Below are 15,163 nucleotides of genomic sequence, written 5' to 3'. Positions count from 1 at the left end.
CTCTCTGTTCCTGGGTGGCATGCTAAGTAGCCACAACATGCAAGATGGACATCTGGGTCCCTAAAGTGGCAGAGCTCCCATGCCTGGGGCTTACCTCTGGACTCCTGTGCCTAGCATCTCATTTAAACTACTGTTTTCCCCCATGAGGTGAAGCTGTTTCTTTCTCCCATTAGTACTACCACCCCAATTCCATCCTGAGAATAGGGTGCTCAAAAAACAATCCCAGCATTTTGGGAAGCTGAGGCAGGCGGATCACTTGAGCCCAGAAGTTCAAGACCAGTCTGGGCAACATAGTGAGACCCTATCTCTACAAATTTTTAATTAGCTGGGCATGGTGGTACATGCCAGTAGTTCAAGCTACTGGTAGGGAGAAGGTGAGGTAAGAGGATTACTTTAGCCCAGAGGCTGAGGCTACAGTGAGCCGTGATTATGCCACTGCACTCCAGCCTGGGTAACAGAACAAGACCCTGTCTCAAAAAAAGAACAACAACAACAAAAAAAAAACATGGACAGCAATTACATCATGAAGAGGCTTCTATGCCCTCCAACCACCTGCATTGCTGTTTCATCAATGTTCTAGGCTAAATATTACACAGGTTAGAATTTGGCATAAAGGAGACAGAGAATCCCAGAAAAATTTTAAAGCTACTCTTACCCCAAGGAAAAGGTTTTGAATACTATATTTGATAACTTTCTCTTAAATTTTTAATATCACAATTGATATGGTATTTCTGTCCTTGCCCAAATCTCATGTCAATTTGTAATCCCCAGTGTTGGTGGAGCAGGCTGGTGGGAGGTGACTGGGTCACGAGGGCGGATTTCCCCCCTTGCTATTCTTGTTGTTAAACCTGGTTGTTTAGAAGTGTGTAGACCTCCCCAAGCTCTCTTCCTCAGGCTCTAGCTATGTAACACGTGCCTGCTTCCCCTTCAAAGGCCTTCCACCAAGACTGGAAGTTTCCTGAGGCCTCCCCAGCTTCCCGCATGCTTCCTGTGCAGCCTGCAGAGCTGGAAGTCAATTAAACCTCTTTTCTTTATAAATTACCCAGTCTCAGGTAGTTCTTCACAGCAATGTGAGAACAGACTAACAACAATCAACTCATGGCTCTAACACAAAAAATATAGGTAAGTTCAAAATTAACATATTACCACATCCAACTTTTTTATTCTTGAGAAAACAAAAAAGTCCAAGATCAAAGGAAAGCACCCGTTTTTAGTTAAACCCTAGTATCTTTCTCAGGGCTTACTGCAGTCTGGCCATATGTCAAGCAGGTCTGTCCAATGGCTTGGAACACAGACTTTTGCAGTGAAACTTTAAAAACATTACTTGAATTAGGATTACACACACAAAAAAAACCTAAATTCTAAGTGAGCACAACTATCAGTGAGACCCTGAAATTTCAGGAAATAAACATGGTTCAAAACTCAAACTGTTCATCAAAATAATTACACAGGTCAGTCACCACTGCAGAACCATCACTGCTCAGAGGAATTGAGTCAGCAATGACGGATCTCATCATCTCTTCATTAGCACATAAGCGGTTCAACCTGGGATAAGCAAGGAGTCTCTGCAGAGGTACGAAAAATTTATCTCCAACACAGAAGGGTTTGGGAGAGTTCTCGATCTTGGCCTTCTCAACCTCTGTGAAGACTGGTCCAAAGCATGGGACAGGGGCCTTTGAGCCGCCAATGTCTTTGGGCTTATCACCCTGTTCCCCATCCTGTTCTTTCCGCCTTGGCAGGTGGCTCACTCTTAAGCTTTCCACTTGTTGGGATACCTCATTAACCAACACAAGTTTAAAGAATCTTTCCTGCTGTAAGCTCGGGTATGAGGTGGTAAAAACCTGAAGGGAAAAAACAAAACACTTATATGGAAAATACATGGAAAAATTTTCAAAGCCATCAATAACTTTTTTGCCATGTAAGAATAAATGTACATATTGAAAATATGTCAGATCCTACTAATCGTAAATGCCTCAATTATAATGGGAATCAAATTACTGACACACAGACATTAACTATCTGATTTGCTTTCTAATGCTAATGCCCAATGTCTCCCAGCCAGGTTTCTACCAAGTCACACGAACCCAGTATTTCTACTTGATATTACAGGGGAAAGGGCAAAAAAACGAAAAATGGTTCAGTTAAAAGGGAAAATGTGGGTAAATGCAGTGGCTCACACCTGTAATCTCAGCATTTTAGGAAGGTGGGGCAGGAGGACTGCTTGAGGATGGAAGATCAAGACCAGCCTGGGCAACATAGTGAGACCCTGTCTCTACAAAAAAAAAAAAAAAATCCTGAGCATGGTGGTGCACGCCTGTAGTCCTAGCTACTTGGGAGGCTCAAGTGGGAGGATCGCTTGTGCCCAGGAATTCAAGGTTACAGTGAGCCATGATTGTGCCAGTGCACTCCAGCCTGGATGACAGAACAAGACCCCTAATTAAATAAATTTTTAAAGAGGGGGAGGATGTGTTTCTTCTTCTTCTCTTTAAACCAAAAGGGTCTGAGAAGTTTGTAGGCTCAAAGAGTAATGTCCTAAGCCAAGCCGGGGAGAAACTGCTGCTGGCTTTCCTTTTCACTACTGATAATCCTAACAGATTACAAAAAGAGGTTGCTGAAGTATTGCTTTGAAATATTCTGGGTGTTTTTTTGTAGAGATGGAGATCTCACTATGTTGTCCAGGCTGCACTCGAACTCCTGGGTTCAAGCAATCTTTCTGCCTTGGCCTCCCAAAGTGCTAGGATCACTGGTGTGAGCCACTGTACCCAGCCACTTTGAAGTATTCTAAGACAACCCCAGCAATCATTCCCTTTAACATGCCTTGAAACACACCAAAGGGCCAGGCAGTCTCAAAGGATACCGTAGGCTAACTTGGACAGAAGTCATGGGCCTGAAGAATTCTCCTAGGGTGAACCACAAAGTAAGGTCATTTATACTCATCTCTACTTTGGGGATTCTTACTCCCCAAAAAAGTTCACCATCCTAATGTATCTCTAGCCCTGACAGATATCTCACAAAGAATACTCACAGCTTTATAAACATGCTGATCATGCTGCTCTGAAACACATGCTTCTGTTGCCCTTCCTCCGTTTTTCTGGAAGATTCCTATCTGGGTACAGTATCCAACATTTTCAGCTCCAGCTGGTGGTTCCCCAACACCAGTAAACTCCACAGAGTAATCATAGCGATTTGCCACATATAAAGCCCTGAAACCAAAACGAGGACAGCAATCATTTTTCTAAATGTAGAGCTACTGTTAAATAAGGAACCATTTCTGGTCAGCAGTACAATAGAACATGAAAAATACAATTAACATAAATACTTCTAAGTTACAAATTCCTAATTTATTTCTATGAGAAATCAAGGCAAGGATATAGTGTCAGTTTCCAATTTACCCTAAGAATATGGAAGAGGAAAGGAACATCATGGGCAGGCTATAGGGGTGGACAAGGAGACCACAAGGGCTCAACCCAACTATCCATTTGGGTTTGCACCACCACCAGAAAACATGACTAAGCCTCAGGAGATACCCCAGGGAGTGGCATGAGGCTCATTCTCACTGCCCCAAACCTTCCCTCTGTTTTGTTCCTCATCTCCATGCCAGTACTACAGATGCCTTCACATAAAAGGTGCCCAGTGACTACACCTCCTCCCTTTCCATACTTGCCCAAATGCAATGGTTCCTTTATGATCTTATTACCTACTAAGTCACACGTTGGAATCAATTTTATTGGAAGAAAGTACAAAACAATTTAGGTAATGTATGTATATCAATATTTATTTCCTAAGATTTTAAACTCCAACAGGATCCCAAATAAACAAAAACCCTTCTGAACTTACCAGGTCTGAAACTCCATTCTGGTCCACTCAAATTTATGATCCGAATCTCTTAAAGTCACTGATGGAAACAGGGGATTGAATTCAGAGTTTGGTGTGCTGATGACAATCATGGATGGAGACAGGTACCCAAATACCACTTCAGGAAATCTGGCCAGATCACCTGAATCCAAATGTTCTATTCTAAAACGGTCAATAAGAAAGACATAATAAAATTTAGCTTCACCTGCACATATTTTTCTAATTGATTTATCAAAAACAATTTCCATCTGTATATCGATTTCTCCCTTCTTTGAATATGTAATAATGCTTACATGACCTAAGAACAATTCTTCAGGCTAGCACAGGGGCTCATGCCTGTAATCCCAACACTTTGGAAGGCCAAGGTGGACGGATCACACGAGGTCAAGAGTTAAAGACCAGCCTGGTCAACATGATGAAACCCTGTCTCTATTAAAAATACAAAATTTTGCTGGGTGTGGTAGCGCACGCCAGTGATCCCAGCTACTCGGGAGGCTTGAGGCAGGAGAATCGCTTGAACCCAGGAGGCAGAGGTTGCAGCAAGCCGAGATTGCACCATTGCTCTCCAGCCTGGGCAACAAGCAAAACTCAGTCAAGAGAGAAAGAGAGAAACAGAGAAAGAGTGTGAGGAGAGAGTGTGTGTGTGAGGAGAGAGAGAGAGAGAGTGTGTGAGGAGAGAGAAAGAGAAAGAGAGAGAGAGACTGAGACTCTTGTCGCCCAGGCTGCAGTGCAATAGCATGATTTCAGCTCTCTGCAACCTCCACCTCCTGGGTTCAAGCGCTTCTCCTGCCTCAGCCTCCCGAGTACCTGAGATTACAGGCACCCACCACCACCCCTAGCTAATTTTTGTATATTTAGTAGAGATGGGGTTTTATCATGTTGGCCAGGCTAGTCTTCAACTCCTGACCTCAGGTGATCTGCCTACCTCAGCCTCCCAAAGTTCTGGGACTAGAGGCATGAGCCACCACGCCCAGCACAGAGGGAAATTTGTAAAAGCAAAACATACACACACTCTTAAACCTACCACCTACCCAGTAATCCCACTCACAAGTGAAGTGAAGTTTATCTTTGCACAAAACCTGTATGTGAATGTTTATAATTGTTCTATTCATAATCACTCCAACGGGAAACAATCCAAATATCTTTAAATGGGTAAAGAATGAAAGGTGGAGCTTCCATACAATGGAATACTACTCAGAAATTATGAGGGACCAACTACTGACACACAGAAGAACTTAGATAACTCTCAAAGCCATCACAAAGTGAATGAAGATTATCTCAAAGGTTACAAACTGTGGCCAGGCGCGGTGGCTCACGCCTGTAATCCCAGCACTTTGGGAGGCCGAGGTGGGTGGATCATGAGGTCAGGAGTTCAAGACCAGCCTGGCCGACATAGTGAAACCCCATCTGTACTCAAAATACAAAAGTTAGCCAGACGCGGTGGCACGCTCCTGTAATCCCAGCTACTCGGGAGGCTGAGGCTGGAGAATGGCTTGAACCTGGGAGGCAGAGGCTGTGGTGAGCCGAGGTTGCGCCACTGCACTCCATGCTCTCCAGCCTGGGCGACAGAGCAAGACTGCATCTCAAAAAAAAAAAAAAAAAAAGGTTACCAACTGTATGATTCTATTGTCATCTATTCTCAAAAGGACAAAACTATAGTGATGGAAAATAAAGGAAGATGATGGCAAAGGAGTAGTACAAAATAGGTGTTTGGGTGATGGGCTGTTCTGTACCCTGACCATAGTGATGGCTACATTAAACTATGTGTGTTCAAATTCACACAACTATACCACCTAAAAATCATCAATTTTACATATTATTTTTTTAAGTTATTAAAAATAAAGTCAAAAAACAAAGTGGGGGTAAATATCTGCTATGTGTATCATATTAACTGGGCTAATTTCCCTAACATAAAAAGAAAGCATATGAATTAGTAAGAAAAATATTAACAATCCAATAAGAAAAATTCATTAAAAAAACACATAGTTCAGAGAAGTGCTCTGAACTCTGGAACAGGTGAAAATGTGATACAGGAAAAATATAAGTTGAAAGTACACTGAGATTACTTTCCTCCTAGCAGACTGTCAAAGATCAAGTAGGAAAAGACAACACTGGAAAAGTCATATGGTGAAGGGGTAGGAAAATAAACCCTCCTACATGAGCAATAGGCATGTGAATCAGTACAACTCCTAAGGAAGGCAGTTTGGCAAGGACTTCTGTGGTGGATGCTGCTAGCTGTCCACCAAATTCTACTCTATTCTTCCTCCATAGGAAGAGTTGTCACAGGCATACGGCTGCCTGTTTACAGGATCCATTTCCAGCCTCCTTTGCAGCCAGGTGTGACCACAAGCCTAAGTTCTCACAAACAGAGGGTGAATGGAAGCGATGTTTTCCCCTTCTGGGTCTTAAAATATTTAGCATACATGCCTCTGTGATTTTCCCCTCTCCTATTAACCAGGAGAATATGTCTGTGACCCAGCTATGACCACAGATAGGTTTAACACTCCAGGGGACGGTAGAACAAGACACAGGAATTTGGTTCCTAGTGACTTCAAGGAGCCAAGTCACTGCCATTCTTAGACTAGTAAGTTATTGGTCCATAATGTGAATGTGAAATGGTGCAGCTGTTACAGAAAACAATATAAAACAGTATGGTAGTTCCTCAAAAAAATTAAAAACAGAATTACCATATGATCCAGCATTTCCATTCTGGATATATACCCAAAATAATTGAAAGCAGAGCACAAATGGATATGTGTATACCATGTTCAGAACAGCGTTTTTTACAATAGCCAAAAAGTGGAAGCAACCCAAGTGTCTATCAACAGATAAATGCATAAACAGCCTATGGTATATACATATACCATGGATGATTCAGCCTTAAAAAGAAGGAATTTCTGACACATGCTACAGCATATGGGTGAACCTTAAAGATATTGTGAGAGGTGGCATAAGCCAGTCACAAAAGTACAAATAATGCCTGATTCCACTGATAGAGACAGAAAATAGAATGGTGGCTACTGGGAGACAGGAACAGGGAGTTGTTAACAGGTTGGTAATTGTTTTGGTTTTGCAAGACAAAAAGTTCTGTGGATGGATGGTAGTGCGGCAGCATGACAATGCTAATGTATTTAATGCCACTGAACTGTACACTTAAAATGGTTGACATGGAAAATTCTGTTATGTGTATTTTACCACAATAAAAATAAAAATAATAGAAGAGGTACACGGGAAACTGAAACACTAACTTCAAGAAGGACAAACTGGATATATTTAAGTATGAATGATGAGACCAAAATACCTACGAGTAGATTTTCTTATTGCCAGTTGCTGTTCTAAACTTGATATATGGCTCCTTTGTTCTTCATTCAATTTTGTTTCCTATAACTAATATGTTCCAGGCAATAGAAAATACAAAAAAAATACAAAGTAAACTCTCTGCTTTGGAGGAGCAGTACATATTACTAAAAATTAGAAATCAGGCCAGGCACAGTGGCTCACGCCTGTAATCCCAGCACTTGGGGAGGCCGAAGCAGGCAGACCACATGAGGCCAGGAGTTCGAGATCAGTCTAGCCAACATAGCAAAATCCCATGTCTACTAAAAATAAAAAAATTAGCTGGGCGTGGTGGCATGTGCCTGTAATCCCAGCTACTCAGGTGGCTGAGGCAAGAGAATCACTTGAACCTGGGAGGTGGAGGTTGCAGTAAGCCAAGATCATGCCACCACACTCCAGCCTGGGTGACAGAGCGAGACCCTGTCTCAAAATACATAAATGCATACATACAAACATAAATAAAAATGAGAAATCAACCTGAACGCACAACCAGGCAAAATGACCACAGAGCAAGCCCTTTAACTATTAAAAGTCATTAAGAAGCACCTATCTTAGGTTCCTAAATACCAATCCCCATTTAAAGGAAACAGAGCTCCTTTGAGAAATAAGTTATTCCAGGACCAGAGAAGGAAAAGTAGGAGGGAGGCCTGGCACATCTGGGATGTCAGAGAGTACTTACAAAAACGAGACCTATCTCAAGACTCAGGAGCCAGCTCAATGGGGCCCCCACTAGCCAACCCTGGGACAATTTGAATAAGAAAATAAGTGCAGTAATAAATCATAAACCATCAAAAAGTAAGAATTCATGAGTTCACTTACTGATAAATAAATAAGTAAGTGGGGAGAGGGAGGGCTCTTGCTCCTGGTAAAATGCCAAGGGTTGACTGGTAAATGTTTAGAGGTAGTACTGGAATTACAGTAAACATCATTTGCCTCCACTGTCATAAAGATTGGATCAGAAAAGAATCACTGATGATGCTAAATCTAGGGGGAAATACAAATGTGTGACAAAGTATCTACATGGTCTCAATATGTCTCCCTATTAGTCGTGAGAGAAAAAGGCAAAATCAAAACAGTAATTACACAGTGGAGCAAACACCTTGACCGGGGAGCAGGAGAAGGGGAATCAAAATTAATATCATCAAGGAGGGACAGATGGACATTATGTGTTTCAGATGGGAGGCCAAGAGAAAGACCCAAATAACCTCTGTGGCGTTCTGCAGTATTCCAAAGATGCAGAAGCTGAATCTAATCAATGGGAGCCCAAAATAAAAAAATATTCTTATTTAAAAATGGGGGACAGGGGACTGGTTACATAATACCCCTTGCCTTGGAAATAAGCTGAACTGTACATATTTATAGGATGCAGAGTGATAGTTTGATACATGTAGACAACGTGTAATGATCAAGTCACAGTAATGAGGATCTCCATCACCTCAAACATTTATGATTTCTTCATGCTACAAACACTCAAAATCCTCTTCTAGCTCTTTGAAAATACACAACTGTTAACTATATTCACCCTACAGTGCTGTAGAACAATAAAATTTATTCCTCCTATCTAGCTGTAGTTTTGTATCCATTAACCAATCACTCCCTATCCTCTCCTCACTACCCTTCCCAGCCAATAATAATTCTACTCTACACTTAAATTTAAGCTCATTTTTTAGGTTCCCAGATATGAGAACATGTGGTATTTATCTTTCTATGCCTGACTTATTTCACTTAATGCCCTCCAGGTTCATCCATGACAATTTCATTCCCTTTTACCGCTGAATAGTATTCCATTGTGCATATATCCTTTTTTTTTTTTTGAGACGGAGTTTTGCTCGTTGCCCAGGCTGGAGTGCAATGGTGCAATCTCAGCTCACTGCAACCTCCACTTCCCAGGTTCAAGTGAGTCTCCTGCCTCAGTCTCCCAAGTAGCTGAGATTATAGGCACCCACCATCACGCCCAGCTAATTGTTTTGTATTTTTCTAGAGATGGGTTTTCACCATGTTGGCCAGGCTGGTCTTGAACTCCTGACCTCAGGTGATCCACCTGCCTCAGCCTCCCAAAGTGCTGGGATTACAGGCGTGAGCCACCACGCCCAGCCTAAATACCACATTTTCTTTATCCATTCATCTACTGAGGGACATTTAGGTAGATTCCATATCCTGGCTACTGTGCTGTAATAAACACTGGGGTGCAGATCTCTCTTCAATATAACTGATTTCTTTCCTTTGGATAAATACCCAGTAGTGGGATTGCTAGATCACATGGCAGTTCTATTTTCAGTTTTTTGAAAAACCTCCACACTGTTTTCCATAACGGCTGTACTAATTTACATTCACACCAATTTATATGAGTTCCCTTTCTCTGCATCCTTGCCAGCATTTATTGTCTTTTTAATAACAGCCATTCTAAATGGGATGAGATATCTCACTATGGTTTTGAGTCGCATTTCCCTGATGATTAGTGATGTTGAGCATTTTTTCATCTACTTGTTAACCATCTGTATGTCTTCTGAGAAATGTCTATTCAGGTCCTTTGCCCATTTTTAAATTATTTGGGGTTATTTTTTTGCTGTTGAGATTCTCGTATATTCTAGATATTAATCCCTTGATGAATACTTTGCAAATATTTTCTCCCATTCTACAGGTTCTGTTCACTCTATTCTTTGCTGTGCAGAAACATTTCAGTTTCGTATAGTCCCATTTGTGTATTTCTGTTTGTAGCCTGCGCTTTTATAGTCTTACTCAAAATCTTTGCCTAGACCAATGTCCTAAAGCATTTTCTGTTTTCTTCTAGTAGTTTTATAGTTTTGGGTCTGCAATTAACTCTTTAATCCATCTTGAGTTGATGTTTGTATCAAGTGAGAGATAGGGGTCTAATTTCACTCTGCATAGGGATATGGAGTTTTCCCAGTACCATTTATCGAAAAGGGTGTCCTTTTGCCAACGTATGTTCTTGGTGTCTTTGTTGAAATCAGTTGGCTGTAAATGCATGGATTTATTTCTGGGTTCTCTCTATTCTGTTCCATTGGTCTATGTCTCTGTTTTTATACCAGAACCACGATGTTTTTATTGCTACTGCTTTGTAGTATATTTTCAAGTCAAGTAGTGTGAGGCCTCCAACTTTTAAACTGAATTTTTCAGTAGAGGCAAAGGGCCATGGGTACACCCTTACTTGACTCAGGAAAAAGAAAAAAAACTCTAAAGGGAGATGGAGGAGGGGGAAACAGAAGAAGGAGGGTGCAATGTACAAATTATTTAAAAAGTGAGGAAGATGTTAACATCTGGATAAAGGGGGGTATAGGTATTCTTGGTACTATGTATTTATGGCAATTTTTATCTGTATACTTGAAATTTCTAAGTAAAATGCTAGAAAAGCAGAGTAAAAAGATATTCCCAACCAATGAGCAGTTTTCCTTACAATAATCAAGACCTAAATATTTAGGACACTAAGATCACTGAGACTTATTCAGGTTTTGCAAATGAACAGTTATACAGTATATCAGTTTAAAACTTACAATTCAATACACGTTATCAAGTCAAATCCAAGCAAACGAGAGTCTCTCTCCACGACCGAGCCATGATACAATATGATGGTCAAATTCAGATCCCGAGGTTTCAGAAAATCCCCCATGAAAGGAGCTAACGAATCCCTGCAAAATAATTATTGAAGAAACTTTCTGAACATAATCTATTTGAAAATTCTCACCAGCTACAGAACTCAGATCCTCTGACAATTATCTTCTACCTCTATTGATGTAAGTCTGCCATGGCCTGTTTTCTTTGTCTTGATATATTAAACACCAGGTTATGGGGAAACTTCCTCTCACAGTGGGAAGCTACTGGCCAATGAAAAAAAGATTTTGAATATTTAATATTGTTATATTGTTTTCATTTGTAATACTTTTGGTTTTCCAGCTTACTTTGATTCAGTGATTTTGAGATTTTTGTTCTTTAGAAAAAGAATATTCTTCAAGCAATCTGTGGAAATCTAATGTATATATACTATATGCACAAGAGATAGGAGAAATGCTATGGTTCAAAATGGAGGTGGTGGCCTGGAGCCTTGGCCTCAGTGTTCTGGGGCATTTTAAATTCTCTGCTATAAATTATCATAGTGTCCAGCATTGAAGTGATGAGATTCTGCTATCTGAATTTTAGTTTGCAATGCTTTGAGTATTATAATCATTTAACTGAGGCTATACTTTAAGTTGGTAGCAATAAAATGCAGGTATTTTTAGTGTTATGGCAAAGCCTGATCATTCAGTGAGATGAAAATCCCTATAGCCAATCTTTTAAAACAAGTATAAAATCAATACTTTCTCTAAACTCAATTAAAAATGCCATTAGTTTTAGATTAATGCATAATTCTTTCAGAAAGTAGGTATTACCCTCTCCATCGTAATTTATCCTCATTAATATCTACTCCAACAAGCAATTCAATGCATGGATTGACTTTTAGCAGCCTTAAGAGTGAAGTATCACCACATCCCAGGTCTGCAACCTGTAGATGAGACAGAATGTTATTTCAAAGACATTTATAGCCAGAGAAGCATGATCAAAAACTTTTTTTTTTGAGGAGGAGAGAGGGGAGTATATATCAGTAATAAAATAATAAAAGTATTATATGGAAGGATCTTTTTGGCAGAAGATTCTACACACACACACACACAAATTAACCTGAGACTTTATAAGCCCACAGGCAAATTTCTTTTTGATCATATTAAAATAGAAAGGTCCATTCCTATTCCAGAACAACTGTTACTGTCTATATTGAACTAATGAGAAACAATTAGGTACACAGTTTTCCCATTCAGAATCAGAATTTGGAGTCTTATTCTCAGCATATTTCAGCAAACAAAGCTTTCTAAAACTTTGCTTTCACCCCTCACACATTTATTTGATTAAACAATTACCTCAAACCATCTGAAATTCCATACTGAACTTTGAGCTGCCAAAAAGCCAATTTTAGATGATTTACCTGAATACACATGCATAGATGGCTACAGAGACATAAACTAATACCTGCGCCTTTGTGTGCAAATGTAGAAACAGTAGTGGTGCAGTTAAGGGAAACCTTCACACACAGGAATCTTCACTAAGTCTTCAATATTAAGCAGAAAAAGAAAGCTTTCATCTAGAAATTCACCTTACCCGCATCTAATTCACATGCAATTCATTAGTATAGTAACCAGGTATGGATGTATGTATGTAGATTGTATGCAATTATGACTTTCCTCTGAAGTTAACTGAGTAGGCTCATTATGATCTGATTTTCTTTTTGAGATGGGATCTTGCTCTGTTGCCCAGGCTGGAGTGCAGGTGGTAACAGCTCACTGCAGCCTCAATTCCTTGGGCTCAAGGGATCTTCCCACCTCAGCCTCCTGAGTAGCTGGGACTACAGGCACGCACCACCATGCCCAGCTAATTTTATTTTTTGTAGACACAGGGTCTCACTATGGTGCCAGGTTGGTCTCAAGCTATCCACCTGTCTCAGCCTCCCAAAGTGCTGGAATTACAGGTGTAAACCATCGCACTCGGCCCATTATCATCTAATTTTGAAAGAACCACAATAGCTGTGGCTACAATACCAGTTTGCCCGATATTCTAACTAAATGCTCTAGAAATACAGTACCTACAAGATCATATCCAACTACAAAATCTCAAGATTTTCTTCACATTTGAACCTGACAATGCTGAATTCTATCTGAGCCCTGTGTTTCTGGTATCTGCTAAAGGAATCCACCTATGCTTTGTGTTCCAGGAAAGGGCTCACCGCAAAGAACCAAAGAACGACCCTCCTCCATAAAACTTAGATAAGATTCCTTGTGTTTCCATTCTTTGCCTCAAATGATTATCATGAATACTTGTCCCCACTGATCAATAGGAAGAAAATTCCTTTTTTAACCATACTTTATTCAAACTTTCCTTCTTCCCCAGGGCCTTGAACTTTAGTCTGAGGAAACAGCCCCCTCCTTAAGGCTCCCCATTCTACTGTCCTTTCAAACCACCCTTTCATCCCACCTCCCTAGTTTTTAGCTTTGTTCACTTCTCCAGTAAAAGAAAAACCTCTTTTGCTTAACTCTTAAGACACTTGCAGATCTTGTGGTTATGGCATTCTCCCTATTGCAGTAATCCCTGTGAAAAGTCTCTCCATACTAATCCATTTGACAAAACACCTCATAAGACTAGTCTACTAGTCTTAATAATTAAATGTTTGGAAAGAGAAATACCTACCTTCTTAGGCTCATGTTGATCCACTAAATTTTTAACGAACTGGTACCGCTGTCTGTATAGTGGAGGTTTAAACTGAATTGCCGTCTCCCTGGGAACTTCTTCAAAATTACCGTCAACCACACTACTGCACTAAAGTTCACAAACAAAAAAAGACAGGTTCTAAATCATGCATGACTTCAGAAATTAAATAAGGGGCAAAGAAAAAAAAAACCCTTTATTTCCCCCAATCACTTTGAAAAACACACTGGCCTTCACATACCCCTTGTCCTAAAATCATTAGGTAGCGCTGCATTTCCTCCACAGTTCATCTAAGCATCCTCATGCCTTTTATTACGTGAGAATCTGGCTCTATGCTCCCTATAGCTTAGTTTCAGCTGAAGGGAACATTACTAATGAATGTATTCAATGAAAACAATTAGAAGACTCCTAACCACAAGGGACATTTTATGAAGTGAGTTGCCAAAGCCTGTGGTCCAAGTAGGCAGGAGGCTGGAAAATATTTATAATGACTGAAAAAAAAAATATATATATATATATAAATATATTATATATTATAAATATATAAATATATTATATATATTTTTATATATATAATATATATATTATATATAATTTAAAATATATATATTTTATATATATATATATATTTTTTTTTTTTTTTTTTCCTTCTCCAAGACAGAGTCTTGCTCTGTCACCCAGGCTGGAGTGCAGTGGCGCGATCTCAGCTCAATGCAACCTCTGCCTCCCTCCAGGTTCAAGCAATTCTCCTGCCTCAGCCTCCCGAGTAGCCGGGATTACATTACAGGCACATGCCACCATGCCTGGCTAATTTTTGTACTTAGTGTTGGGCAGGCTCTTCTTGAACTCCTGACCTTGTGATCCGCCCACCTCCCAAAGTGCTGGGATTATAGGCGTGAGCCACCACACCTGGCCAACACTCTCTCTTTTTAAGTGAGACCCCTGGCCAACACTCTCTCTTTTTAAGAGAGGTGGGGTCTCACTATGTTGCCCAGGCTAATTTAAAATTCCTAGGCTCAAGCAATCCTCCTGCCTCAGCCTCCTGAGTAGTTGGGCATCTGTAGGAACATTCCACCACGCCAGCAAAAGACTCTCTCCCTGACCAAACTTTAGTCAGGTTCCTCTGAGCCATCTTCTTAAATAGACCTCAAACCTGGCCCCAATCCTATCTTTGGGCTGCCTAACCCAGTTTTAATAAGAATACTTCTAAGTCACTTTAGACAGAATCTTCTACCCCGGCTATCTGATCACGCTATGTGGTCAAATTCTTCATCTTCGCAATGTTCTTATTGCAACAGTCCTCAATAAAGTCAGACTAATTTTTTCTTTACTATGACTCCAAGAAAAAAACAGGATTTATAAGATTAATCTGTAACAGCTGTTACTGTTCCTACACAGCTGTATTATAAAAGTAGTCCAAAGGGTATTTGATATCTGGTGTAGCACTGTTCAATAGATAAATACAAGTAGGCAACTTTCTTGTAGCCCAATAATTGGAATTATAATTGGAATTGGAATATTTAACCCAATATATCGAAAATATAATTTCCATATAAAATCAATATAAAAGTGAGATTTTAGATTGTTTTTCACATTGTCTTCAAAATCCAGTATGCTATATATTTTGTACTTCTGCATCTCAGTTCCAAAAGTTTCATCAGAAATACTTGTCTGTATTCGATTTAAAAACTTTACATTTAAAATATACATTCACGTACCCAAG

General features: G+C 40.0%; 1 protein-coding gene across 9 annotated transcripts in view; it reads right to left on the bottom strand.

Moving 5' to 3' along the window:
- Nucleotides 1-1,134: 1,134 nt before the first annotated feature.
- Nucleotides 1,135-15,163, bottom strand: part of LOC105489218 (HEN methyltransferase 1) — a 42,890-nt gene continuing 28,861 nt past the window's right edge. For all 9 annotated transcript variants that reach the window (XM_071068239.1, XM_071068282.1, XM_071068171.1 and 6 more), the window contains 6 exons: nt 13,423-13,551; nt 11,577-11,689; nt 10,704-10,838; nt 3,838-4,017; nt 3,026-3,203; nt 1,135-1,841 (listed from right to left, as the gene is read on the bottom strand). In XM_071068239.1, coding sequence (XP_070924340.1) covers nt 1,416-1,841; nt 3,026-3,203; nt 3,838-4,017; nt 10,704-10,838; nt 11,577-11,689; nt 13,423-13,551 — 1,161 coding nt within the window. In that variant the 3' untranslated portion in view covers nt 1,135-1,415. The remainder of the gene's footprint in view (nt 1,842-3,025; nt 3,204-3,837; nt 4,018-10,703; nt 10,839-11,576; nt 11,690-13,422; nt 13,552-15,163) is intronic.

Source organism: Macaca nemestrina, chromosome 1, assembly GCF_043159975.1.
Source record: "Macaca nemestrina isolate mMacNem1 chromosome 1, mMacNem.hap1, whole genome shotgun sequence".
Taxonomy (NCBI): Eukaryota; Metazoa; Chordata; class Mammalia; order Primates; family Cercopithecidae; genus Macaca; species Macaca nemestrina.
The sequence above is the reverse complement of the archived record's forward strand: the minus strand, read 5'-3'. Positions and strand labels throughout refer to the sequence as shown.